This window comes from Ovis aries, chromosome 14, assembly GCF_016772045.2.
Source record: "Ovis aries strain OAR_USU_Benz2616 breed Rambouillet chromosome 14, ARS-UI_Ramb_v3.0, whole genome shotgun sequence".
NCBI classification, from domain to species: domain Eukaryota; kingdom Metazoa; phylum Chordata; class Mammalia; order Artiodactyla; family Bovidae; genus Ovis; species Ovis aries.
This window is the reverse complement of record NC_056067.1, coordinates 62,781,141-62,807,499: the sequence shown is the minus strand read 5'-3', so window position 1 is coordinate 62,807,499 and position 26,359 is coordinate 62,781,141. Positions and strand designations below refer to the sequence as shown.

Sequence of the window (26,359 nt, the reverse complement as noted above, 5' to 3'; positions counted from 1 at the left end):
GCGGGACTGCTTATCCCAACGGTCACTGAGAGCCCTGGTGGGCAGGTGGGGAACCTGTGGGTCTGAGACGCTGTCGCGGCCCCGCCCGCGAAAGCCGGGGAGCCAGTGGGAATCAAGCCGCCTTCGCGGCCTCACCCCCGCGCTCAGGTCGCTTAGCAACCAGAGGCCTTCGGGAAGCCGGCCGGGGCGCGCGCTGGGTAAGCCCCGCTGCCCGCCCACAGCCGGTCTATAGTTCCAGGCCCTTCAGTCCGGCCCCCTCCCCTGCCAGCGTCCCGCACGCCAGCTCTCTCCGCCGCTCCTCCCGGCTCTAACCCGTCAGGCCGGACGCTTGGCAACGGTTGCTAAGGCCGAGAGCAGGCACCGCCCCGCTCCCAGCGCGCGGGTCTGACGTCACTTCCGCCGGCGACCCCTCCCCGACCCTGCCACCCCCCGCATCTTGTTAAAAGCCGGAGCGACCCACAGAGGTGTCTGAAAGTCCTCGTTCCTGCCACAGGCGCCGCTCGGGGGCGGCCGGGGGCAGAGGCCCTGGGAGCGGGGAGCGCGGTCCTTTCCCTGGCTGGGGGGGGTTCACTTACCCCCAGGGCAGCTGCGGGGCCTGGAGGCAGCGCGCTGTTGGCAGGTGTTGGCGGGCACCAGGCTTTTAGGCGTGGGTCGCCGAATACCGCCTGGGGCGAGGGCTTCACCCGAGAGGCTTTCGGAAGGTCGCTGGGTTGACCGGGAAGCCTGTTCTGTCTCGGGCCTCGCCTGGAGGCCGCCAGCATCCCGCTTCCTGACCTGGACACGCTGCCGCTGCTGGCCCGCAGCTCTGGGGCACTTTGGGGAACAAGAGGTGCCCTCCTGACACTGACCTGCTTGTTTTCGCCAGGTGCACGCCTGCTCCTTTGGGGGCGCGGGAGCCTGGGGGCTGCCATGGCCCCCAGCCACCTGTCGGTGCGGGAGATGAGGGAAGATGAAAAACCCTTAGTGCTGGAAATGCTGAAGGTGAGAGTCATTAGCAGCGCCACTGAGCCCGGGGGCGTGGGACGGAGGGTACCACTTGGGGGTGGGGGGCGGGAACCTAGAAAGCCCGGGAGGGGCGGGGACAGAATGGGGACACCAATGAGCTTGGGAGGGCGGGGACAGAATGAGGGGCACCAGGGAGCCCGGGAGGGGGCGGGGGGGCATCCCGAGTGGCTTCAGCCACCCTCCTGAGCCAGCGGTGACCCTGGAAATCAATCTTTTGCTCCTAAGGCACTTCCAGCCTTGGACCCTCCTCTTTCTAGTGCCTTCTCCCTAACCTGGAGATTGAGAACGGTTTTGGGTGTGTGTGTGTGGCCACGCCACATGGTACGCGGGATGGTAGTGCTCCCCGATCATGGATCCAAGCCGTAACCCGCGCAGTACAAGCCCTTCCATCTCCTCACTTCCCCTCAGCCCTGTGCCCCGGCCTCCTCCTCCTCCAAGCCTGGCCCTCGAGGACCCCCAGGCCCTTCCAGCTTCCCCGCTCGGTGGGGCCGCGCCTCTGTCCAGTCTCCCCTGTTGCCTCACGCCTGCAACTCCACTGAACCCGGAGCGCCCACCGTTCCTAATTCACCAGCTCCCTCATTCAGAGCCCAGTGTGCCAGCCAGCAGTGTGTTCACGCCACGGCAAGCTTGCCACAGGCCCCGGCTCACTGCTGTCCCCTCCCCTCCGATTGCTCCCACCCCAGGCAGGGCCTGCCTCCGCCCCCACTGCCTGCCTCCCCCACGCTGACTGCTCCTCCTGCCCGCAGGCTGGCGTGAAGGACACAGAGAACCGCGTGGCCCTTCATGCACTGACCCGGCCGCCGGCCCTGCTCCTCCTGGCTGCGGCCAGCAGCGGCCTTCGCTTCGTCCTGGCCTCCTTCGCCCTGGCCCTCCTCCTGCCCGTGTTCCTGGCTGTGGCGGCCATGAAGCTGGGCCTGCGGGCCCGCTGGGGCTCGCTGCCCCCGCCCGGCGGCCTCGGGGGGCCGTGGGTGGCAGTCCGGGGCTCGGGGGACGTGTGTGGGGTCCTGGCCCTGGCCCCAGGCACCGGTGCTGGGGATGGGGCCCGGGTCACCCGCCTCTCGGTATCCCGTTGGCACCGCCGCCGAGGCGTAGGCAGGCGCCTGCTGGCCTTTGCCGAGTCCCGGGCGCGAGCCTGGGCTGGCGGCATGGGGGAACCCCGGGCGCGCCTGGTGGTCCCGGTGGCCGTGGCAGCCTGGGGCGTGGCCGGGATGCTGGAGGGCTGTGGCTACCAGGCCGAGCGGAGCTGGGGCTGCATGGGCTACACGCTGGTGCGCGAGTTCAGCAAGGAACTGTGACTGCAGACCCTAGCAGGAGGAAAAGCAGCACTTAGTGAGCACCTGCTGTGTGCAGGCACTTCCACACCATCCTTACCCCCCCCCCCCCCCGCCAGGGCCCAGCAGCTGAGGCCCGCAGAGGGCAAGAGACCCTGCCACAGCCTGATGCCCATCCATAGTGTTTGAACTTCTTAGAGAGTTCAACCCGTCCAACCCCTGCCTCAGATTCTGTCTGCGCAGAGAAATCTTATCTGTCTGTCTGCCAAGCCTGTGTTGCTTGTGCTATGACATGTGGCAGGAGAGGAGGCCGAGCAAGTACGCCCCCCACTGGGGTTAGGACTTGGCAGGGGTACCCCAAACAGGGACGAGGGCCCCCCTCAGCCCCGGGGAGGTAGGGTGGGGGGCGATGCCCATGCTTGGAAGGGGTGAGGCTGCAGAGGCAGAGAGGGGCTGAGCAAAGCTTCTGCAGGGGAGTGTTGTCTGCCTGGAGAGAGCCCCGGGGAGGGGGTGGTGGGCACAGGGCTGCCTGCCCAGCCCCTCCCCAGGAAGGTGGGAGCCCAGAGGGGCGGCCAGACCCATCTGGTTTTTTACACCCGTTTGTTAATAAAGCCTGTAACCGCTGCTCGCCATCTCTCTCTGATGCCTTTTCCAGTCTGCCTCCACACCCACCATTTCTGTCTGGCCCCTCCTTCCCGAGGTTGACAGTAATTGTCGGGAGGGGGGAGTGTGCTGGACTGGGGGCAGGGGAGGCGATGAGCTCAGGCAGCCCAGCTCCCTGCCAGCCCTCTGACTCACGCTCCCCATTACCGAATTTTTTCCGCCTCACAGCTGCTTAGTGCAGAGAGAGAGAGAGAAAGAGTACGTTCCTGTGCGTGTGTGTGTGTGTTGTGTGTGTGTGTGTGTGTGTGTGCAGTCGTCCTCCCCCACCCAAGTCTTGACCCTTGGCCCTCTCGACCCCTGACCCCAGTTTTCTTGGGAGACACACAGAGGGCTGATGACTTCTGCCTGCAAATCCACCAGGGGGAATGGAGAAGGGAGTCTCTCTGTCTCCTTTCCCAGTCCAGGAAGTCCTTCCTGGTGTCTGCCTGCAAGCCCTCTTGCTGCACCAGGTCCCCAACCCGGCAGCTGATGTGAGCCCACCCTCAAAGCCCTCTGCTTCCGGCACACCACCCTGGCGGGACAGGAGAAGCAGCAGATGGGTGGGCGCCCCGCCCTCGCACCCTGTCAGGATCCTCCCCTGCAGCCTGCTGCCCCCCAAGCCTGAGTGCGGCACTTCTGGCCAGCCGGCTGTCTCCTGTGTGGGTGTCTGCAGTTGGACACCCTCCCTCCCGCCCTCCACCGCCCTCCTCCACAGGCCTCAGCCGCCGGCCAGCCCCCTCCCCGCCCCGCTCCTGTCCCCTGCTGCCTCCTCGGCAGCCTCTCTTCCTCCTGCAGAGCGTCCAGCCCCCGCCCGCTCCTCCCCGGGTCCAGGGCTCCTCTGGCAGGCGCTCCCCTCCCTCCTGCGTCGGCGGTCCCCTCCTCCTAGCTCCTGCTCCCGTCCACTTCCACCCTGTCCCCACCCTGACTCTGCAAACATGAGGGTCCTGGCCTGCCTCCTCGGTGAGTGACCCTTCCCCTCCTCCGGGACTCAGGGTCCCCGGGCCGGGCCCTCTGACCCCTGAGCTGACCCACTGCAGAGCCTCTGAGTTCCAGGGCCCCGTCCCTGTTGCTTGGTGGGGGGGATGTGGGGGAGCACAGGACATCTGGCTGCCTCTGACTGATCCTCCAGGGACCTGGCCTCAGGCACCCTGAGTCCCACCTTCTCAGGAGACCCCAGGACTTCCTCTCCCCTCCATGAGCCCTGACCCTGCAGAGGGGGTTCACCCATCATTCACCTTTAGCCAGGCCCCCAGTGGGGAGAGCCAAGGGCCTGGCCCCCTGCCCAGACCTGAGGCCTCCGGGCTCCACCCATCCCAAGGACCTGGGCCTCGGCCAGGCGCTGGGCCCAAGTCCTCCTTCCCGGCGGCGGGGTTTCTGGTTCAGAGGAGCGAGGACCTCACTGCCTCACCCCTCCAACCTCCCTTCCAGTGGCTTTGATGGGGACCCAGGCTGTTGGTAAGTGGCCCCAAACACGTCTCCCATCTGGGTGCGCTCAGCTCCAAGCCTTCCCCACGCCCGGCCTGGGCTCACCCTCCCTTGGACCCTGGCCACCCTCGTGTGCCCACGACCCCCACACCACTTCTGCAGGACCACACGGTCACCCAGCTTCCTGCTTCCTAAGGGGCTCCCGGTCATGCCCCTGCAGGACAGCCCCCAGCCCCTGCCCTGCCCGCCAGTCCCGGGGTCTCCAGGATGTCACAGCCTCTCCTCCGTCCCTGCAGAGCGGCTGCGTCTGGCTGATGGGCCCCATGGGTGTGCGGGCCGCCTGGAGGTGTGGCACGGTGGGCGCTGGGGCACCGTGTGCGACGACGGCTGGGACCTGCGGGACGCTGCTGTGGCCTGCCGGGAGCTGGGCTGCGGGGGTGCGCTGGCCGCCCCCGGGGGCGCCTTCTTCGGGGAGGGTGCGGGGCCCGTGTGGCTGAGTGAACTGGCCTGCCGGGGTGGGGAGCGGCAGCTGGGCCTCTGCTCCCACCGGGGCTGGAAGGCCCACATCTGCTCACACGAGGAGGATGCGGGGGTCGTCTGTGCAGGTAAGGGGTCCTCAACCTCCTCAACGCCCAGGGACCCTCAGCCCAGTAACTAACTCTGAGCATCCAGAAGTCCAGACACCCTACCCCTGCCTCACTGAGAGACTGCCCTCTCCATAGCACTGGGGTGTTAGACGGTGGGTGTTGGAAGAACATCCTCCAAACTCTTTGGAAGGAACTTTGAGATTGATAAAGCTGGCAGCTCTGTAAAGGACAACTATGAAGTTTATCATGAACTCACACGGGGAACTCAGACAGGATGGATCTTGCAGATGGTGAGCCAGAGTTATTTATTTGCACCTGTGCTTCCCCCCACCTAAAGAGGTGCAGGAAGACTTAAAGGGGCCAGAGCAGGTCTGCACAGACTGGAACGGGGGATTGTCCCTTCCCTCAGGGGGTCTCATGACTATTATTTCTCATGGGCCACTTATCAACTGTGTCAGCAAAAAGCATCTGTCTTCAGAGAGAGGAAAGCAAGGGTAAAAACTGATAGGGAACCTACTTGGCTTGGGTGAAACTCAGCCATGCCAGGCAGGGTGGGGTGGGGGCGACCCGGGCCTGAGACGGGCCCACAGGAGGGAGCGTGGCCTCCAGCAACAGGCTGCTGTCCCCAAGGCCAGCGTGGGACAGACTCCAGGGACCACGACGACCCACCTTCAGTCCTGGATGGGGACCCCTGGCCGGGACCGGCAGGGGAGCTGAGCGCCGGCTCTGAGGAGCCCCCAGTGACACCTGGTGAGCCCCTTCCTGTGCTCTGGCTCCTGCTTTGGCCGTGAGGGAGAAGGGACAGAGGCCTGACTCCTCCACCCTCCCCGGGCCCCCGGTGATGCCCCCTTCAGACCCTTGGGGACTCTCAGGACTGACCTACAGCCCCAGGTTCAGCTGCCAACCGCCCTCCCTACTGTCCCCCTCCTCACCTAGCCCCCCGCCCAGCCGGGACCCCCCAGAGTGGCTCCCGGAAGAAAAGCCCCCGGCTGCCCAAGCCGGCCAAATCCACCAGGGCCCCAGTGCTGACTGCCGGAGCCCCCCGCCAGGGTAAGTCCGAGGCAGGCCTTCCATCTGCAGCAACTCCAGAAGGGGTCAGGCCCTAGGCCCCCCAGACCAAACTGGGGACCCTCAGGTGCAGGGTAGGGGGGCACCATGTCCCCGGGGATTCAGCCAGGTCCAGGCTCCCTGCCTGGTCAGTAGACCACTCGTGGCAGGCCCCCAGGCCCCGTGCCCTGTCCAGACCCTGACTTTCTGCCACTGGCCGGCTGGCAGGCTGATCTCAGTCCCCTGACCGCACGGGGCCTCCGTTTTCCCAGACGGAAAACGAGAGTGTACCAGCCGCCTCCACTAGGCCCCTCACAGCTCCCCCTCCTGCCCGCTCCGCAGAACGGCTGCGCCTGGTCTCCGGCCCCCACGGGTGCGCCGGGCGCCTAGAGGTGTGGCATGGTGGGCGCTGGGGCACCGTGTGCGACGACGGCTGGGACCTGCGGGACGCTGCCGTGGCCTGCCGGGAGCTGGGCTGCGGGGGCGCCCTGGCCGCCCCTGGGGGGGCTCGGTTCGGCCCGGGCGCGGGCCCCGTGTGGATGGACGATGTGGGGTGCGGAGGCGGAGAGCAGGCCCTGAGAGACTGTCCCCGAAGCCCCTGGGGCCGGAGCAACTGCGACCACAGCGAGGACGCAGGACTGGTCTGCACAGGTACATGCCCCTCCCGCGGGCCACGCCCCTCCCGCGGGCCACGCCCCTCCCGCGGGCCACGCCCCTCCCGCGGGCCACGCCCCTCCCGCGGGCCACGCCCCTCCCGCGGGCCACGCCCCTCCCGCGGGCCACGCCCCTCCCGCGGGCCACGCCCCTCCCGCGGGCCACGCCCCTCCCGCGGGCCACGCCCCTCCCGCGGGCCACGCCCTCCCGCGGGCCACGCCCCTCCCGCGGGCCACGCCCCTCCCGCGGGCCACGCCCCTCCCGCGGGCCACGCCCCTCCCGCGGGCCACGCCCCTAAGATGTCATTACTTTCAAAAAGATTTCTCCAGCCCCCTTCCCTCCTTCCTGTCTTCCTTCTTCCCTCTCTTCTTCCTCTTTCGCTCCCTTCCTCTCCCCCTTCCTCCCCTCTCTCCCCATTTTTCCCCCTGGCCCTGTCCCCCTCCCTCCTCCCTCCTCCGGACACCCACACTCATTCAGCCTCATGCATGCGGCCACTGACCCAGACCCCTCTTTGCTCTGCAGGACGAGGACACAGCCGGCAAAGGGCGGGGCGGCGCATGGGTGTAGGGTGGGCAAGTTCAAGGACCCACTGGAGGCAGATATCCACCCACCCATCCAGGCAGGGCCAGGAAATGCTTCAGGGAGTGGGTGGGAACTGGGAGAGGGAGCTGAGAGCCGCTCCGAGCAGCACCCCCACCCACAGATGGAACCAAGGCTCCACCAAAGCATGACCTCTGGCCCTGCTGCACAGAGGGATGATGTCCAGGTCTGGCGTGTGGGGTGTGGTGGGGGTGGAGACCAGGGCGACACAGGTCGAGGGACCTGTAGCCGTGAGGTTGGTCCCTCTGAGGGCCGTACCGTGGGGGCTGAGCTATGGCCTCTGAAGCCTGGAAGGTCAGCCCAGGCTCCCCAGGGCGATTAAGCTCCGGGGAGAAGTTGGGAACCCCATGGAGGGGCCGGAAGCTTGGTGTCTTAGCTCCACCGCTGCTCCTCGTGGTGTGCCTTGCAGGAGCTTGGCACGTGCAGCTGGGTCATGCAGGCCAGGGATGTGGCACCCTCTCTGGTCTGTCCTCTTTAGACACCGACTGGGGGTTGGAGATGGAGTCCTCACTGCCCAGAGCTGGCCCTGCTCTCATGCACAAACACCTAACAGAAATGCCCCCAAACCTCTGGCCCAGCTCTCAGCACCCCTGCTAGGGTGACTGGTGCGTGGTCTACAGACCTTTTGGGGGGGGTGACTGGGATGCAACCAGGAGATGTGGCTGGACATAGTATGGTGCTCAGGACAGCGCCTGTGTCAGGGGAGCTGAGGCTGAGAAGCCCTGCTCTGCAGGCCTGAGGAAGGCAGCTGGGCATGGGGACCTGCTTGGGGAGGTGGGGGTGGGTGTTGGCAGGTGTGCCCTGGGCTCTCCCTGGGGAGGCAGGGATGTGCATGGGGCAGTGGACGGAGCAGAGCTGGACTCTTGCAGCGTGACTTGGGCCTGGAGCAGAGGGATGCAAACTGGGGGTTTGTGTATTTTCCTGGAGTACCCCCCCAGTGCCTGCACTCCGTCCATCCAGATGGTCCATGTCAAAGCCTCTTCCTCACTTGTGAGGATGGAGGGTCCACTCTGCAGCCCTGTGCTGGGTGTGAAGCAGGACCCACACACGGCCTAGGCCTGCCCCCTCATCCTCACTGCTGCAGTTCCTGCCTGTCCACTGCAGTCTCCCTCCTCTCTGCTTTACCCTCTTCTCCACATCCAGGTCCGGCCCCCCGGCTGCGTCTGGCCGACGGCCCTCATGGGTGTGCCGGCCGCCTGGAGGTGTGGCATGGCGGGCGCTGGGGCACCGTGTGCGACGATGGCTGGGACCTGCGGGATGCCGCCGTGGCCTGCCGGGAGCTGGGCTGCGGGGGCGCGCTGGCCGCCCCCGGGGGCGCCTTCTTCGGGGAGGGTGCAGGGCCCATCCTTCTGGATGACCTCCGCTGTCGGGGGAACGAGACGGCTTTGCGGTTCTGTCCGGCGCGGCCCTGGGGTCAGCACGACTGTCACCACCGGGAGGACGCTGGGGCCGTGTGTGATGGTGAGGGCGGCCCCGGGGAGAGGCCAGGGAGGGAGGCCTGGGGGGCTTCGCCCGGAGGGGCAAGAGCTGGGGTGCTGTGTGTTTCCGAAGCTTACCCCTCCGGGTGTCCGCACTCCTTCCGTCCAGGTGGCCCGCCACGCCGTTCATGCTCACATGTGAATCCCCACTATGGTGGTCCTGGGCTGGTGGTCGGGGAGCCGCCCACCACACAGCAGGGGCTGGTGGTCACCTCTCCCCTCCCACGCCCCAGGTATGCCTCTCGGGTATGTCCCTCCCACGGCCCCCGCGGCAGGCAGCAACAGCTCGGGGCCCAGGGGGGCTGCTTCCAGGCCCCCACCCCCCACGGCGAGCCTGGCCCCATGGACGCCCGGTGTCTCAGCTCCGCCTGTCCCCCCGACCACCCTTCAGGAGCCTGGGCCGGACGCCGGTGAGCCCCCCGTCCTCCCCTGAACCCCAAGTGTGGGGCTGAGCGTAGGTTTCCTGCCCTCCCCCTCCCACAGCCCCCAGGGGCCCCTCCCCACTCAGAGGACAGAGGGGAGGAGAGCACAGAGCGTCTGGGCCAGCTGGGGTCTCCTCCTGGGTGAATGCACAGAGGGAAGACGGTGGAGGGCCCACTTCGAATTATCTGTGTCCCCCACCCCCACCCCCACCCCAGGGTCCCCCCAGCTGCGCCTGGTGGCGGGACCTAGCAGGTGCTCAGGCCGGCTGGAGGTATGGCATGCGGGACGCTGGGGGACCGTGTGTGACGATGGCTGGGACCTGCGGGACGCGGCCGTGGTCTGCCGGGAGCTGGGCTGTGGGGGGCCACAGCAGCCCGACCCCACCGCCGGCCGTTTCGGCTGGGGCGCCGGCCCCATCTGGCTGGACGACGTGAGGTGCACGGGGACCGAGGCTGCCCTGGCTGACTGCCCCGCCTCTCCCTGGGGGAAGCACAACTGTGCCCACAACGAGGACGTTGGAGTCACCTGTGCGGGTGAGGAGGCCTCGCCATCTGCTGGCTTCCGGAGGGCTTCCTGGAGGAGGGAACAGGAACTGACATGGGCACTAACGTTGACTGAGAGCCTGCCTCCTAACCCCTGCCCCAGGAGGGCTGTTTTCACACGTGAGCCCATTCACACCTCAGGATAAGTCCAAACTGATGGACTTTATGCCCATGTGAGGGCTTCCCAGGTGGTGCAGTGGTAAAGAATCCGCCTGCCAATGCAGGAGATACCGTTCCATCCCGGGGTCGGGAATATCCCCTGAAGAAGGAATTGGCAACCTGCTCCAGTATACTTGCCAGGGAAATCCCATGGACAGAGGAGCCTGGCAGGTTGCAGTCCATGGGGCTGCAAACATTTAGACACAGCTGAGCGACTGGGTGTGTGCACGCACACACACACACATACACGCATGCACACATACGTGCACACACACACACCAGTTTTACTGATAGAGATGGTAGTGTGAGTTGCTTGGTTGTGTCCAGCTCTTTGCGACCCTGTGGACTGTAGCCCACCAGGCTCCTCTGTCCATGGGATTCTCCATGCAAGAAACTGGAGCGGGTTGCCATGCTCTCCTCCAGGGGATCGTCCAGACCCAGGGATGGAACCCAGCTCTCCCGCACTGCAGGCAGATTCTCCACCATCAGCAGGGAAGCCTGGTGATGATACTGCAGCACAGAGAGGCTGAGTAACTTGCCCAAGGTCACACAGCAACTAAGCGGCACAGCTGGGGTCCTTCCTCCTTTTCTTCCTACCAAGAATCACGAGGTCTCCCTCCTGGAGGGGAGCTCTGTCCTCTCTGAGATGAAAGGAAGCAGGCACAGGGGCACCGAGAGATGGCGAGAAGCCAGTGTGATGGAGGGCCCGCTGAAGCGAGGTCAGCCTTGGCCTCTGTTCTCTCCCGCACCATTGTTTCATCCAGCGGCAGACTCTGAGCCTGGTACAGGGGGCTCAGAACGCGAGGGCTCTGGCCTCCAAGAAGCCCGGGGCTCACTGAGGGACAGAGACGCGAGCCCGTGTGACACGTTGTCACTCGGGAGGTTCCCCAAGACCACCCTCAGGTTCCATAGTTTTCTAGAAAGACTCACAATGGTCAGAGAAGCTCTCAGACTCAGGAGCAGGGGTTCCCGCAGCAGAAGGGCTCAGATTCACATCATGAGGGATGAGGCAGCTGGGGCAGGGTCGGGAGAGACCCTTGTGAACCCTCCTCTCCCAGGGGAGGGGTGCAGACAGCACTTAATCCGCTCCGCTCCCAACACCGGCAATGACACGCGGCCACACACGTGACACTTTCCCAGCCGGTGGCAGAGCGTTTTCAGGAGCTGGATCCCCCCATAGGGCTGGCAGCCCATGGCGCTCGCGAGCCACGCTGTTAGCAGGGATGACCTGGCTGGTCCCAGGCCCCCAGGCGAGCAACACGCTCCAACCATGCAGGACGCTGCCAGGGCTGGGAGGGTGCCCCTGCCTCCAGCAGCTGGGGGCGAAGGGCCAGAACCCCTCTGTGGGCCAGATTGACCCTTGTTCTGCACCACTCACCCTCGGCATCACCCACAGCGTCCAGCACCTTCCCTGTGCTGCCCAGAAAGATGTTGGGTGAGCCGTGGAGGCTGGAAGCCCGAGGAGGCTGGAAGCCCGAGGCTGGGGCATGTTCCGTCTTTCCCTCTCCTCCTCAAGGCTCTGGGAGACACAGCAGGGTTCTGAGCTGGGAAATGGCCCGGTGCCACCCTGGTGGGGCGGTGACCAGTCAGCAGGTACAGAGGGAAGGGCAGCGGCTGGGCAGACAGGACAGGTCAGAGTAAGCGGGCGAAGGGGGGCAGGTAGCTCAGGACCGCAAATGCTCAGAGGCAGGATGGGGCAGGGGTGGCCACCGAGTGCCCTGGGCCTGGCACAGGGCCTGGCTCATAGGAGATGCTCAGATGCCACCTGTTGCTGAGGCTGAGTGCTCGGGAACTCGGTGGCTGTCTGCAGGGGGTGACAGGAGAAGGCGGGGCCTGGCTGGGGACCTCACAGTGTCTGCTATCTCCCCTGCCGCACCCCCCACCCCCGTCTCCAGGAACCCCCGGCCTGGACTCCATCTCAGACCCCTTCAGTTGGAGCTGGATCCCCGGCCTGGGCAGAGACGTGGACGCCTGGCTCCCGGGGGAGCTGGCCACCAAGCCCTCTGCAAGGCGGACCCCGAGCGTCCCCGAGAAAACCACCACCAAGGCTCCAGGGAAGACGCCCAAAAGCACCAAGAAGTGGGTGACCAAGAACGCAAAGAGACCGACAACTCAGCCCCCGGCGATGCCAACCACTAAGCACTCCAGGGTCTCGGGCACCCAGAGTACCCCCGAACTGACCTCACGGACCACCAGCACCAGCACCCCGGGCACAGGGGCCTCCCGAAGACCCACCTCCGAGTTTACCACCAGGCTGACCACGCAGGCCCCCCGCAGGCTGACCTCGCACACCACCGTAACTCGGACTTCTCGAAGGACCTCTAAGACCGTGGTGACGCCGGCCACCCAGGGCCCCCGATTAGTGACCTCTGAGGCCACAGTGGAGCCATCTGCTGAGCTCCCAGGCCAAGCTTCTCTAGAGTCATCCACGGACCCGGCCCCCTCCCCCACCGGCGCAGCAGGTGAGCAGAGGAACAGGAAGGCTGAGGCTGGCCCCTCCAGACCCCCTCTGACCCCTCCTGATCCTGGCTTTCCACCAGCAGGCCCGTTCCGGGTTCGTCTGGCGGACGGGCCCAACCGGTGTGCCGGGCGGCTGGAAGTGTGGCACGCTGGACGCTGGGGGACGGTCTGTGATGACGGCTGGGACCTGCGGGACGGCATGGTGGCCTGCTGGGAGCTGGGCTGCGGGAGGGTCCGGCCTCGAGTGGGCAAAACCCACTACGGCCCCGGCTCCGGGCCCATCTGGCTGGACGACGTGGGCTGCAAGGGCAGCGAATCCTCGCTGAGCGACTGCCCGGCCCGGGCGTGGGGACAGCACAACTGCGACCACGAGGAGGACGTGGGGCTCACCTGCACTGGTAAGGGGGAGTGGAGCGTGGAGCGGGGGCGGGGCACGGGGCGGAGGGGCGCGGCCGGAGTCGCACCTGGAGGTCCTGGCAGGGGCCTCCAGAGCCGCAGTGGTAAGGACTCCTGAGACGGGTCGGGGCTCGCCCCTCCCCCCTTTCCTCCCCAGGCTACGCAGACGAGGAGGACTATCCCCCCTGGACGTGGGACCCCACCTCAGGGGAGGACCTGGCCAAGGGGACCACCGCTGCAGGGGTGCCCGGACACACCCTCTCCAGGGAAACGACGGGGAGCCCAGGGGCCCCTGCCCCAGCAACGAGGCGCCTTCCGAGCACAGGTGAGGGGCAGGCGTGGGGTGGGGAGGAGCGTCTCCCTGCCAGGCTTCCTGAAAGACCCTCCTGAATGAGCTGGCCCAGGTCTCCGAGACCGCAGGCAGGTTTTTCTCGGCTCCAAAGACGCTAAGAACTACCCCTCCCTTGGCTCGTCTGTAACTGTCCTACAAGAGCCTAGAAGAGGAGATCCCTTCCTCTGCCCCGCCCTGCGTCTCAGAATCAAGCCAGGCTTGGCAGAACCCTGCTCCCTGTCCTCCTGCAGATCTTCTGGGGCCTCTGGGAATCAGCCTTGATGTCAAAGCCCGTGTCCCTGGAGGCAGTGCCTCCGCAGAAGTTCCCCAGTCCCCACACGGAGGGACATGCTGTCACCATGCCGCCGCCCCACCCCAGCCCCTCAAGCCTGTTCTCTGAACCCATGCTCTGGTCTGGGCAGGGCTGAGGCTTGGAGGCGGGCTGGGGGCCTTCGGATGGACGGCTTTCCCCAGCCTGACCCCTTACTCTGGCCAGTGGGGCAGCCTCCAGCCCCACAGCTCCAGCCCCGCTGCCCCATGGCCTCTGTCTCCCTGTGGCCTGGTCACACTCGGGCCTTGACCGGCTCAGATGGTTCCCATTTCTGTGTGTGTGTGTACACTGGGGCCTTGACCCGCTCAGATGGTTCCCATTTCTGTGTGTGTGTGTGTACACTCGGGCCTTGACCCACTCAGATGGTTCCCATTTCTGTGTGTGTGTGTGTGTGTGTGTGTGTGTGTGTGAGAGAGAGAGAGATCTCTGTTCCAGCCTGCTCAGTCTCTCTTGATCCTTCTCTGCTCCTCTTTCTCACCTTCTTTTTTCAACTTCTCACCCTCCGCATCTCGATCACTGTTTTTTTTTTCTTCACCGACCATGTCTCTTTCTCGTCACCTTCCTCATTTTCTTTCCTTATCAAGTTCATGTCCCACCATTACTGTTTCTCTCCGCCCTTCCCCACCTCGGTCAACTTCTTTTTATCCCCGCCCCGGCGTCTGGCTCTTCCCTTCCATTTCTCACTGCCCACCCTCCGGTCTCTGTCGAGGGCGGGAGCGGGAGCGAGAGGCGGGGCCTCGGCGAGGGAGGCGGGGCCTCGGCTGGAGGGGCGGGCGGGGGACGTCAATGGCCCAGCGCCATGTGACGTCACAGGCGCGGTACGCTTCCTGATTGGCCAGCTGGCCCACTCCGCAGCTATAAAAGCGTGAAGCGCGCTGTAGTTCTCTTCCCTCCCCCACCCCTACCCGGGTCTGTCTGATGCTTAGGTGTCGGGGCGGGGACACGTAGCAGGCCTTGGAGTCGACGAGATTTGGGGTGGGGGGGGCACCCGAATCGTGACTTAGGGCTCAGTTTCCAGAGGTGCCGTGCCGTGTGGCCAGGATTCCAGAGCCTTCGGTCTCTGTAGCCGGGCGCCGGTCCTTCTCGTCGCGCCCCCTCGCGGCGGAGACGGTCGGATGCTGGGCGTGCGCAGCTCTGAGGGCGGCGGTGCGCGGGCCCCTGAGACCCCACCTGCTCCTGGTTGGGGAGAGGGGGTGCGTGAGCACAGATAAGTACGGAACTGGGCACTGCGCGGTGGAAATCCCAGGGGTCACATGTGCAACCTTAGTACTGGGAAGAGGGGCAGGGTTGGGTGGGCAGAGGTGGAAACGACAGAAATTCTGTCCTTATTAGCAAGGTGGCCTTGAAAAAAATGATTCCTCTTCATTGAGTTGCAATTCCTTACTTCGAAAAAAGCAAATTAAAAAGCTGCAGCTCCAGGGTCCCTGGAAAGAGTCAAGGACAGTGCCAGGAACACATGCCATTAACTGGGTAACATAAGTCCTGAATCCCATGGGTAGAGAAGCCTGGCGGGCGACAGTCCATGGGGTCACAAAGAGTCGAACGCAACTGAGCGACTAACACTTTCACACTTTCATAGGTCCTGGTGTTGCCCCTCTGTTTCAAGTGGGAGGGAGGGGAATGAGGCTCCGGAGAGTTGAACTCAGGAGCCGAGGCTGAGATCCATTTCAAACGATTTCGCACACAGTTTGCTCACTGGACTGGGGAATTACTGAAGTCATTGCAAGTGTGAATTCTGCAGTGTGGCTACCAGGGTTCCAGCTGTGACTCCACTGGAATTAGAACAAGGGGCTGGGTGACCTCAGGTCCCAATTCAATGAGCAAAATGTGTGTGAAATCACTTAAAACCGCAATGCACTGCTTGTTAGAGTTATTTACCATAAATGAACAACAGCTGTAGAATCCCAGGGACACCGCGATTATTTCTAGTAGAGCAGTGGGAAAAAGCTCGCAGAGGAGATGGCATCCTTTCCACCAGGAGACCCCACAAGGAAGGGGCTTCTCTGAGCAGCGAAGACTGGAGTTGAGATAATTGCATTGCCCATTGAGGACACATCATCTCAGGTTTAGCTATGTCAGTTTCTATTGTTGCCATAAGACCACCACGCGTTTGGGGCTTAAGACGACACAAGCTTATTATTTTGCAGTTCTAGAGGTCAGAAGCCCCACTGAGGTCTCTCACTAGTTGAAATGAAAGATGGCAGGGCTGTATTCTTTTTGAGGCTGAAGGGAAAGATTGTTCCTGTGCCTTTTCTAGCTTCTAGAGGCTCCTGTATTCTTTGGTGCACGCCCCCTTCCTCCATCTTCAAAGTCAGCAATGTTGCATCTCTGTGGTCCTTTTTTAATCTTTACATCTTTGTCACTACAGTGAGGATTTGTGTGTGTGTTAGTCGTGTCCAACTCTTTGTGACCCCATGGACTATAGCCCACTAAGCTCTTCCCTTCTCCAGGGGATCTTCCCTGAGACTAGAGACTGAACCCATGGCTCCTGCACTGGCAGGCAGATTCTTTACCACTGAGCCACCAGCGAAGCCCGCGGCTGGGATAGATTCTCGAAGAATAAGGATTTATGTGATTAGATCAGTTTCCCTTGGGTTAATATAGGATAAACCCTTCATTTCAAGGACTGGGCCCTTAGTCAGTTTGCAAAGTCTTTGCCATGAAAGGTAACATATTCACAGGTTCTGAGAGTTAGAGCTTGGACATCTTTGGGGAGCATTCATCTGTATTCCACGGGATCTGTGTTGAATGAATGAATGAACAAACAGTTGTGAGATCGCCGTGTAGGTCTAGAGAGAGTGCACAGGAGATGAAGATGGAAGCTTATGAAGGTTGAATTGTCTTTCCATTTTATTTGAAGCACCATTTCTTGAGGCTTCCTGGATGATGGAGTTTAAAGACACAGGCATTAGTTCGTGCCTCAGGTGTTTGCTGTGTGGCAGGCATGAGTCCCAACCCCTGGGAACATGATGGACAGAGAAAGGGAGGGGAAACGGGGGGAGCGAAGAATTGTCATTTAAAATGGGATGGTTAAGAGATGACTTACTAAGGAAATGCCAGTCAAGTGACAGCCTCAAGAGGTCGGGGGCACTCCCCTGCTGGCCCAGTGGTTAAGACGGCCCTGCCAATGCAGGGGGTAAATCCCACCTGCCATGCAGTGCACTCAAATAAAATGAAAGGAAAGGGAAAAAAAGAAGGGGAAAGCCATGCAAATACCTGGTTGGAGAGTGTTCCGTAAGTGCAGTCCGCAAGCGCGTGCAAAGGCCACGAGGTGAGAGTGTGCTCAGCTGGTTCGAGACACAGCAGTGAGGTCGGTGGGGCAGAAGTGGAGTGCTTGGTGGGGGTGGCAGCAGGGGGTGAGGGCTGTGGTCCATTGTAAAGATGTCAGCTGTGATGGGGAGCCTGGAGAGGGAGCTAAAGGCGCTTTCCGGGCAGAGGGATCAGCATGTGTAAAGCCCCTGTGGTGGGGTCTTGAGAGAAGAGCCCACAGCCTGGCTAGAGTGGAGTGAGCCAGGCAGGGGGAGTGACCAGGGGTGAGGCCAGCCTCGGGCTTTATTTCTGTCTGCTCCCACAGGGAAAGAGGTCTCCATTCAGAACCAGGTAGGCCTGCTGGATCTGAAGCCCAATGTTGCTCCTTAGCTGTGTGACCTTGCCCTCTCTGGGCTTCAGGTTGGTCATCTGTAGTGAACCTGCAGCTTCTTTGCCCACCAGCTCCCCATGAGCTTGCCAAAAATTAACATGTCTTTCAGCGGCAAGGATTTGGGATAAAGGCAGGCCTGAGGATCTGCACCCACTTGTGAGGGCAGCTGGACAGCATCTAGAGAGACGGGTGCTCCTCTGGTGGTTCCGGGGGAAGAGTCTGCCTGCCAGTGCCGCCTGTGCCGCGGTGTCCTCTGCGCTGCAGGGCGGACTCCTACCAGGGAAGCCCTGTGCGTCCCCTTTTCTCGGTGTATGTTTTAAGGGAAAAATCAAATCGATCACACACGAATGAACCATGAACGAGCATGTGGCCATTTCTTAGAACACATTTCGAGAACACACAGGCCCAGGGAGCATGCCTGCCCTTGGTGGGCTGACATTTCAACAGGGAAAGCAGTTCCTATTTGTGTTCTTCTCGATAGAGTCCTCCTAAAACCTGGCATCCTGGGAAGAAAGCCTCAGAACACAGCGATAGGGATTACTCAGTTCTCTCTATTATTTCTCAAGGTGACAAGGATTGTCGTGAGCCTTCCCGGACGGGGGACACACCTTCAGGAGGAGTCCCGGCCAAGGAGACACCCACTGCAGCCACGCCTGGCCCCCCTGGCACCACCAGGAGCTCAGGCCACCCCTCTCTAGCTCCCAGACTCCGTGGGGACACAGGTGAGGCATGTGGCGGGGGTGGGGCGGGGTCCAGGGTGTTTGTGGGGTGGGGTTGAGAGGTGGTGGAGAAGGGAATGGCAACCCACTCCAGTATTCTTGCCTGGGAAATCCCATGGACAGAGGAGCCTGGCGGGGAGTCCACAGGGTCATAAAGAGTTGGACACGACTCAGTGGCTCAACAACAACAGAATGGAGAGGTGGACTGCAGATTTCCCAGTGGTGACCCAGCTCTCACCCCAGAAAGACCAGGCAGAAATATATCCTGAAACCAAGGGTTGTTATTGACACCGCTGGCCTTCAACTGGGATAACTGGAAACACGTGAAGACATTTCAGGTTGTCACGGCTGGGAGAGGGGAGGCTAGTGGTCCCTGGCGGGTCTAGGCCAGGCTGCACACGGGCCCCCACCACAAAGAACCAGCCAGCCCCTTATGTCAACAGAGCCGAGGTGGAGAAGCCCTAACCTGTACCATGTTAGTCACTCTGGCACATCAACAAAAGCACGAGAGGAAACCCTGTAAGAGGATGGGGGAGAGGTGCACACAGGCGATCTGCAGACTAGGAAGCCCGAATGCCCAGCGAGTACGTCTGGAAATGCGCACGCTCATAACGAGTCAGGAAATTCAAATGAAAACAGTGACAAGCGTGGAAAAAAACCGGAAAGCTCAATAATACCCATTGTAGCTGTGGGCATGGGGAGACAGGCATCCCCACTGGATAGAGCAATTCAATAAAAGGGACCTAGCTGAGCGACTTCCCTTTCACTTTTCACTTTCATGCATTGGAGAAGGAAATGGCAACCCACTCCAGTGTTCCTGCCTGGAGAATCCCAGGGACGGGGGAGCCTGGTAGGCTGCCGTCTATGGGGTCGCACAGAGTCGGACACGACTGAAGCGACTTAGCAGCAGTAGCAGCAGCAGTGATGTTTAGTGAAATTAAATATGATTGTACGTTACCGACCCAGCAACCCTGCTCCTAGATCTGTTTGTTGTTGTTCAGTCACTAAGTCATGTCTGACTCTTTGTGACCCCATGGACTGCAGCATGCCAGGCCTCCCTGTCCTTCACTATCTTCCAGAATTTGCTCAAACTGATATTCATTGAGTCAGTGATGCCATCCAGCCATCTCATCCTCTGTCACCCCCTTCTCCTCTTGCCTTCAATCTTTCCTAGCATCAGGGTCTTTTCCAATGGGTCGGCTCTTTGCATCCAGAGAAATTCTTTCACAGGCTTACAAAGGAATATGTGTGAGGATGTATTAGGGAATGGGAGGCAACTTAAGTGTCCAAGAGAAAGGTAAGGAAGAAGAGAAATGGTTACACCTGATGGATTCTGTGCAGTAATTAAAGCAGTGGCAGGCTGTATACGCAGCAACATGCATAGGTACTAACGACATAACACTGAGAAGTTCAGAAACAGAATGAGCTTTCCAGCAGAATGTTATTTGCAGAAATTAAAAGCACAAACCCCAAAATATACATACACTTTTGTATTAACTTGAAAACATCTGTGCATTCTATGTTGTTTAAGACCACACACGAAGCACATTAGACTGGAGGTGCCTGTGGGAGAGCATGAGGGGAATGCAGATGGGGGCTACAGAAGAGAGAAAAACGAGAGGAGACTTTGCAGGAGCTATTGATGACAATGTACAGGGGAGTATAGTTAGCTCAACTCTCTGTTCCTTGGGTCTAAAAGCCAACACCACTGTAGGTATCTGAGCCCCTGTGCACACAAACCAAGCTGAGATTCTTGAAACGATAACTAGGAACAGTCACCATTTATGGAGCAATATACCATGTGTCAGGCAGTATTCTGTGCACTCTATGTGTGTTAGTCTTTAACATTTATATATGTTAATCCTTGTAGCAGCCACACAAGGACTAATGAGTGATGTAGGTGTTATAATTGTGCCCGTTTCACAGATGAGAGAAACTGAGGCACAGATTGCCTGTGGCAATATAAGTGATGATGAGAATGCTTATTACCTGCTTGGCGTTGCGTAAGCACTCTGTGCACGCATAGTCTCGCTGAACTCTCATGATTATAGGGGAGATACATGGATCATCCATGGTTTACAGAAGGGGAAGAAACGGAGATTCGAGGCAATTAAGTCATTTGCCCACGGTTACCCAGTACCACACAATTGCACTCATCTCACACGCTAGTAAAATAATGCTCAAAATTCTTCAAGCCAGGCTTCAGCAATATGTGAACCATGAACTTCCAGATATTCAAGCTGGTTTTAGAAAAGGCAGAGGAACCAGAGACCAAATTGCCAACATCTGCTGGATCATGGAAAAAGCAAGAGAGTTCCAGAAAAACATCTATTTCTGCTTCATTGACTATGCCAAAGCCTTTGACTGTGTGGATCACAATAAACTGTGGAAAATTCTGAAAGAGATGGGAATACCAGACCACCTGACCTGCCTCTTGAGACACCTGTATGCAGGTCAGGAAGCAACAGTTAGAACTGGACATGGAACTACAGACTGGTTCCAAATAGGAAAAGGAGTACGTCAAGGCTGTATATTGTCAACCTGCTTATTTAACTTATATGCAGAGTACATCATGAGAAACGCTGGACTGGAAGAAGCACAAGCTGGAATCAAGATTGCTGGGAGAAATATCAATCACCTCAGATATGCATATGACACCACCCTTATGGCAGAAAGTGAAGAGGAACTAAAGAACTTTTTGATGAAAGTGAAAGAGGAGAGTGAAAAAGTTGGCTTAAAGCTCAACATTCAGAAAACGAAGATCATGGCATCTGGTCCCATCACTTCATGGGAAATAGATGGGAAACAGTGTCAGACTTTATTTTTCTGGGCTCCAAATCACTGCAGATGATGATTGCAGCCATGAAATTAAAAGACGCTTACTCCTTGGAAGGAAACTTATGACCAACTGAAAGGTTGTTGAATTACGACGCCGGGATTCTTGGCCCCGGAGGAGAAGAATTCAATCCGGGGCCAGAGACGAGGCTTGATCGCTCAGAGCTTTCCTGTAACAAAGTTTTATTAAAGTATAAAGGAGATAGAGAAAGCTTCTGACATAGGCATCAGAAGGGGGCAGAAAGAGTGCCCCCCTGCTAGTCTTCAGCTGGATGTTATATAGTCACCAGCAGTTTGTTAATGAAAGAGAGGAATGTCTCAAAACTTAAAATGGCACCAGACCCCTCGCCCATAAGATGTATTTTGGGATAATCTTGGTTCCAAATGGTTTATCTTGGGCCATAAAAGGATTAACTTGAAGAAGGGCAGAGCACCATACAAATAGTTTCATTTACATAGATTAGAGGAACAATATCGGAGTATAACATACTGGTTTATCAAGTAGGTTCTGAGCCCAAAAGGCAGAACTGACTTGAAGACAGAGTTTGGGGTAAATGCATAGTATATTAGCATAGCTTAAGATAAACATTTCCATAAGAAAAAGGCAATGGTTAACTTCAGGTGAAACCAGGTGTCATTATGGCAACACAGAATTTTAAGAGAAACCTCCTTTTAAATTTGTATAGAGAAGGAAAAAATATATCGCTAGTTTGTTTCCTCCTGCCGCTTAAGAGAGATAAAAATGTCTGACACTTGCAGGCTATTTTCTCCATTTGGAGACCCCTGGCCTTCCTGCCTGTTACCCTCTCACAACCTAGATAGCATATTGAAAAGCAGAGACATTACTTTGCCAACAAATGTCCGTCTATTCAAGGCTATGGTTTTTCCAGTGGTCATGTATGGATGTGAGAGTTGGACTGTGAAGAAAGCTGAGCACCGAAGAATTGATGCTTTTGAACTGTGATGTTGGAGAAGACTCTTGAGAGTCCCTTGGACTGCAAGGAGTTCTAACCAGTCCATCCTAAAGGAGATCATTCCTGAGTGTTCATTGGAAGGACTGATGTTGAAACTGAAACTTCAGTACTTTGGCCACCTCATGCGAAGAGTTGACTCATTGGAAAAGAACCTGATGCTGGGAGGGATTGGGGGCAGGAGGAGAAGGGGACGACAGAGGATGAGATGGTTGGATGGCATCACCAACGCGATGGACATGAGTTTGCGTAAACTCCGGGAGTTGGTGATGGACAGGGAGGCCTGATGTGCTGCGATTCATGGGGTCGCAAAGAGTCGGACACGACTGAGCAACTGAACTGAACTGAATTGAACCCAGCTAGGAAGCAGAGGATCTGGGGTTAAAATCCGGACGGCCTGGGTGGAGGCCAAGCCCTTTACTCAGCTGTTCCTTTGACCCTGCAGGGGGACATGATGCATCTCAGGGACCCTGCAGAAAAGTGGAATTCAGTCAAGCTGTGCTGTTCAATATGGTAGCTACCAACACAGGTGGCTGTGTAATTAAAAAACCTGAAAAAGGATGGACCCAGTGTTTAGCACATGAAGCTGTACTCACTGTTTTGTAATAACCTACATAAGAAAATCTGGGCTTCCCTGGTGACTCTGTCTATACAGAATTTGCCTGCAATGCAGGAGACCCAGGTTTGATCCCTGGGTCAGGAAGATCCCCTGGAGAAGTGAATGGCTACCCACTCCAGTATTCTTGCCTGGAGAATTCCATGGACAGAGTAGGCCTGCAGCGTACAGTCCAGGAGGTCACAGAGTTGGACATGACTGAGCGACAAACACTATACAAGAAAATAATCCAAAAAAGAAGAGAGATATATATATACATTTATGAATGACTGAATCACTTTGCTGTACACCTGAAATTAATGTAACATTGTAAATCAACTATATTTTAATAAAAAAACTTACAGTGCTTGCTTCCGCAGCACATATACTAAAGTTGGAACCATACAGAGAAGATTAGCATGGCTCTTGTGCAAGGATGACATGCTAATTTGTGAAGTATTCCATACTTTTTTGTTGTTTAAAAACATTTACAAAAGGAAATCCATTCAAAGTAAAACAAAAAACAAGTTGAGAACTTCCCTGATGACGTAGTGGATAAGAATTCACCTGCCAACGGTTTGATCCCTGGTCTGGAAAGATTCCACACGTCGCAGAGCAACTATGCGTGTGCTCAGCAACTATGGTAGTCAGCGCTCTAGAGCCTGAGAGCCACGTGTACTGAAGCCCAGGGGCCCTGGAGCCTGTGCTCCCCAACAAGAGAAGCCCACACAAAGCAACGAAGGCCCAGTGCAGCCAGAATAAAAATGTTAAAAATTGAAAAAGGAAACATTTGGTTCCTTAGTTGAACCACATTTCAAGTGCTCAGAAGCCACAGGTGACCAGCGGCTACCATACTGGCCAGCACAGAACATTCCCACTGCTGAGAAAGTGATAACTCACTGGCCCAGACTCTGGATGCAAAGGACTCGGGCTCAGACCTTGTTCTTGTAACCTTCAAACTGTGTTTGTGTGTGACCTCGGGCACATTACTTGCCCTCTTGGCCTGATTTTCCTCATCTGTCAAAAAAGGTTAAAAATCACATTTATCTGGAAGCAGGGCCTGGAAGAGGGGAAGGTTTCTCCCTTGTTAAGGCCTAAAATTTGGGGGCATTCCAAGCATTTTGTGATGAAGATAAAATCTTAATACCATTGGTTAAAAAAATAGAAACGAATGCAAAAACAATCCACGATGAAGTAAATAAAATTTTAACTTAAGTCGGATCCGACCTACCTCACCAGGATCTGACAGACAATTTTAGGGGGGACTCCAGTGAGGTAGGCCGGATCCTGACTTGAATTAAAATTTTGACTTTTTGTTAACTGCGGATCTTTCGCATTAATTTTGATTGTTTAAAAATAGGGCAAGAAGATACTGGTCTTGATTACTTGATTCCGACCCCTCCTACATTCTTCTAGCAGCTCCCACGCCCTCTGTCTCTTTATCTCCCTTTATCACCCCATTTCTGCCCTTCCGCCCACTCTTGCATCCCACATCCCCGGCCCGCATTCTCCTGGCTCCCTCCCGCATCCTCCCACATCACCTGCACACCCCCCCACCCCAACCATCCTGCATCCGGCTCTCCCCGCGCGCCCATCCCCGCATCCTCCAGAGGGGAGGACGCCAGGTGGCGCTTGGAGACATCGGAGCATGCGAGGAGGTGGGGCACTAGGGCCGGGTGAAGTCTGCCGGCGACCCGTGACGTCGCGAGGCCCCGTGCCTCCCCATTGGTCGCACCGTGTGGAGGGCGGGGCGCGCCGCGGGGTGGGCGGGGCGGCCTGACCTCGGTCGTCTGTCTTTCCTCCGCCAGGCTCCCTGAGGAGACGGTGGCCAGAGCGCCGACTGCGGCCCACGACGGCCAGGACTGCGCCCGCCGCCCCTTCCCCACCCCGCTCCGCCGCGCCGGGGCCAGCCGACCCTCCACTGACCTCCGCCTCCGCACCGCCGCTCATCCGCACGGCGGCCTCAACGCCGGAGGAGACCCCTGACGGGACCTCCGCGGTGCCGTCCAGCCCGGCCGCGGCCTCTCGGGGGAGCGCCCACCACACCTCGACGAGCCCCGGCCTCACCGTGCCCTCCCCTGACGCCTCCGCGGCCCCCGCGCCGACCTCTGGGCTTTCCCCCACCACACCGCCCCCCGCGCCCAAGGAGCTCACCTCAGACCCCTCTGCGCCGGCGGCGGCGACCCACCTCTCCCCTACCTCAGGGCCGGACAGAGCCCCAGGCCGGGGCACGTCTCCACAGCCCAGCGCAGTTCCAGAACCTTCCAGTTCCCCAGACCGCTCCACCGGGCCTCACCCCACCACCGCTCCGTACTCCACCATGACCTCTCACCCCGCAGCGACCTCTCATCCCACCTCGGCCCCGTACTCCACCATGACCTCTCACCCCGCAGCGACCTCTCATCCCACCTCGGCCCCGTACTCCACCATGACCTCTCGCCCCGCAGCGACCTCTCACCCCACCACGGCCCCATACTCCACCATGACCTCTCACCCCACCACGGCCCCGTATTCCATGACCTCTCACCCCGCAGCGACCTCTTACCCCACCACGGCCCGGTACTCCACCATGACCTCTCACCCCACCGCGGCCCCATACTCCACCATGACCTCTTACCCCGCAGCGACCTCTCACCCCACCACGGCCCCGTACTCCACCATGACCTCTCACCCCACCACGGCCCCGTACTCCACCATGACCTCTCACCCCACAACAGCCCCGTACTCCACCATGACTTCTCACCCCACTACTACCCTTTATCCCACCTCGACCCCTCATGCCACCACCACCCCTTATCCCACCACGACCTCTCACTCTACAGTGACCTCTCGCCCCACTACTGCCCTTTACCCCACCACGAACCCTCACGCCACCAAGACCCCTTATCCCCCAACCACCGCTCACTCTACCTCAACCCCTCACCCCACCACGACCCCCCCTCCCATCACTACTGCTCAGTCCACCACAACCCCTCACCCCACTACGACCCCTCACCCCATCACCAGCCCTTACCCTGCCACGACCCCTCAGCCCATCATGACCCCTCACCCTGCCACGACCTCTCACCCTACAACTCCTCACCCCATCACCACCCCTTACCCCACCACAACCCCTCGCCCCACCACGACCCCTCACCTCAGGACCACTACTTACCACACCATGACTCCTGACCTCACCTCAGCCTCTATGGTCACTGCCAAGTCCGTTCTGACTCCCTTGGGAACAGAATCTCCCTCTCCCTCTCTAGTGAAGCCCAGCCTGCACCCCCAGATGACCTTCATGGGGGCCCCTCGCCCCTCCACATCTCCAGCCTCAGAGTCCAGCCTGTCTCCTGCCCCAAGCATGGACATACCGTCCACTGAGAACTTCAAACCAACCACAAGCCAGAGCCCCCAAGTAACCTCTCCGCCTACCCAGACTCCACACTCAGCCCCTGACCCCGCTGTGACCCCTGTGGGGTCATCTGGGGACCATCTGGCTCCTATGGCCCACCCCTTGGATCAACCGCCCCCTGACCACCTCTCCCTCCGGCCAGCTCCCAGTCCGAGCTCAGGCCCTCCGGGCCCGTGTGAGGCCCCAGTGCCGCCTGTGAGGGTCATGGCTTGCGAGCCACCTGCCCTGGTAGAGCTGGTGGCCGCTGTGAGGGATGTGGGCAGCCAGCTGCAGAGGCTGACCCAGGCCCTGGAGCGAGATCAACAGGAGCGCCGAGCCCTGGGACTGGGCTTGACCCAGCTGGTGGAGGCCGCCCAGGGTCTGGGGCAGCTGGGTGAGGTGGTGAAGAGACTGGCAGAGGTGGCCTGGCCCCCTACCACACCTGTACCAACCACTACCACCCCTGAGTGGGAAGATAGGCCTCTGCGGGGAGATGTGTGACCTTATCAGAGGGACTTAAGCCACTCCCCAACAACAACAAAGGAAAACCAAAATATCTACTTAAAAACAAAGTGTGAATGATGTTTCTGGGGGACTAGGGGAGGAGGAATCACAAGACCGATCTGTTTGTGAATGCCACAGGCACCACACGAGGCAATCAAGGTGACTGTGGTGGTTATGATGGTCATGATGGTGAAGAGGAGGAGGTGATAGTGATGGTGAGGATGAAGGTGACCCTGGTGATGGTCATTCCATTAAGGTGGTGATGGTGGGGGCGATGAAGGTGACCGTGGTGATGATGGGCATGAAGCTAGTGGGGACAGCTATCCTGATGGGAATGATCGTCATGGTGATACTATGGTGGCGATGATGGT

The 26,359-nt window shown here is 59.5% G+C and overlaps 2 protein-coding genes and 1 non-coding gene across 7 annotated transcripts; all 3 read left to right on the top strand.

The window, feature by feature from the left end:
- Nucleotides 1–392: 392 nt before the first annotated feature.
- Nucleotides 393–2,900, top strand: NAT14 (N-acetyltransferase 14 (putative)). 2 transcript variants are annotated; one of them, XM_042232457.2, is made up of 4 exons: nucleotides 393–464; nucleotides 866–981; nucleotides 1,231–1,326; nucleotides 1,752–2,900. In XM_042232457.2, exons 2-4 carry the CDS (start codon nucleotides 910–912, stop codon nucleotides 2,298–2,300), a joined length of 717 nt encoding a protein of 238 aa, XP_042088391.1. In that variant the 5' UTR covers nucleotides 393–464; nucleotides 866–909; the 3' UTR covers nucleotides 2,301–2,900. The 2 variants fall into 2 exon arrangements, with proteins under 2 accessions (XP_042088391.1, XP_027834578.1); XM_027978777.3 differs by lacking the exon at nucleotides 1,231–1,326.
- Nucleotides 2,901–3,761: 861 nt separating this feature from the next.
- SSC5D (scavenger receptor cysteine rich family member with 5 domains) lies at nucleotides 3,762–26,056 on the top strand. Of its 4 annotated transcripts, XM_060398175.1 has the most exons (15): nucleotides 3,762–3,878; nucleotides 4,347–4,373; nucleotides 4,640–4,948; nucleotides 5,561–5,680; nucleotides 5,867–5,980; nucleotides 6,320–6,628; nucleotides 8,375–8,692; nucleotides 8,943–9,119; nucleotides 9,348–9,665; nucleotides 11,729–12,295; nucleotides 12,374–12,691; nucleotides 12,847–13,014; nucleotides 17,558–17,713; nucleotides 23,920–24,598; nucleotides 24,632–26,056. In XM_060398175.1, exons 1-15 carry the CDS (start codon nucleotides 3,854–3,856, stop codon nucleotides 25,983–25,985), a joined length of 4,959 nt encoding a protein of 1,652 aa, XP_060254158.1. In that variant the 5' UTR covers nucleotides 3,762–3,853; the 3' UTR covers nucleotides 25,986–26,056. The 4 variants fall into 4 exon arrangements, with proteins under 4 accessions (XP_060254158.1, XP_027834575.2, XP_027834574.2 ...); XM_027978774.2 differs by having other exon boundaries at nucleotides 12,377–12,691; nucleotides 23,920–26,056; XM_027978773.2 differs by having other exon boundaries at nucleotides 23,920–26,056.
- LOC114118151 (U6 spliceosomal RNA) lies at nucleotides 22,476–22,582 on the top strand. Its single transcript, XR_003591694.1, has one exon. It is a non-coding gene; the product is annotated as a U6 spliceosomal RNA (small nuclear RNA).
- Nucleotides 26,057–26,359: the final 303 nt, after the last annotated feature.

Bases quoted from the DNA above. Each gene is read 5' to 3' on its own strand.
- NAT14 (XM_042232457.2), top strand. From the start codon at position 910: ATGGCCCCCAGCCACCTGTCGGTGCGGGAGATGAGGGAAGATGAAAAA. The intron at 982-1,230 runs GTGAGAGTCATT...TTTGCTCCTAAG, and splicing joins TAGTGCTGGAAATGCTGAAG to GCACTTCCAGCCTTGGACCC. The intron at 1,327-1,751 runs GTACGCGGGATG...TCCTGCCCGCAG, and splicing joins GTGTGTGGCCACGCCACATG to GCTGGCGTGAAGGACACAGA.
- SSC5D (XM_027978773.2), top strand. From the start codon at position 3,854: ATGAGGGTCCTGGCCTGCCTCCTCG. The intron at 9,120-9,347 runs GTGAGCCCCCCG...CCCCCACCCCAG, and splicing joins GGAGCCTGGGCCGGACGCCG to GGTCCCCCCAGCTGCGCCTG. The intron at 17,714-23,919 runs GTGAGGCATGTG...TTCCTCCGCCAG, and splicing joins CAGACTCCGTGGGGACACAG to GCTCCCTGAGGAGACGGTGG.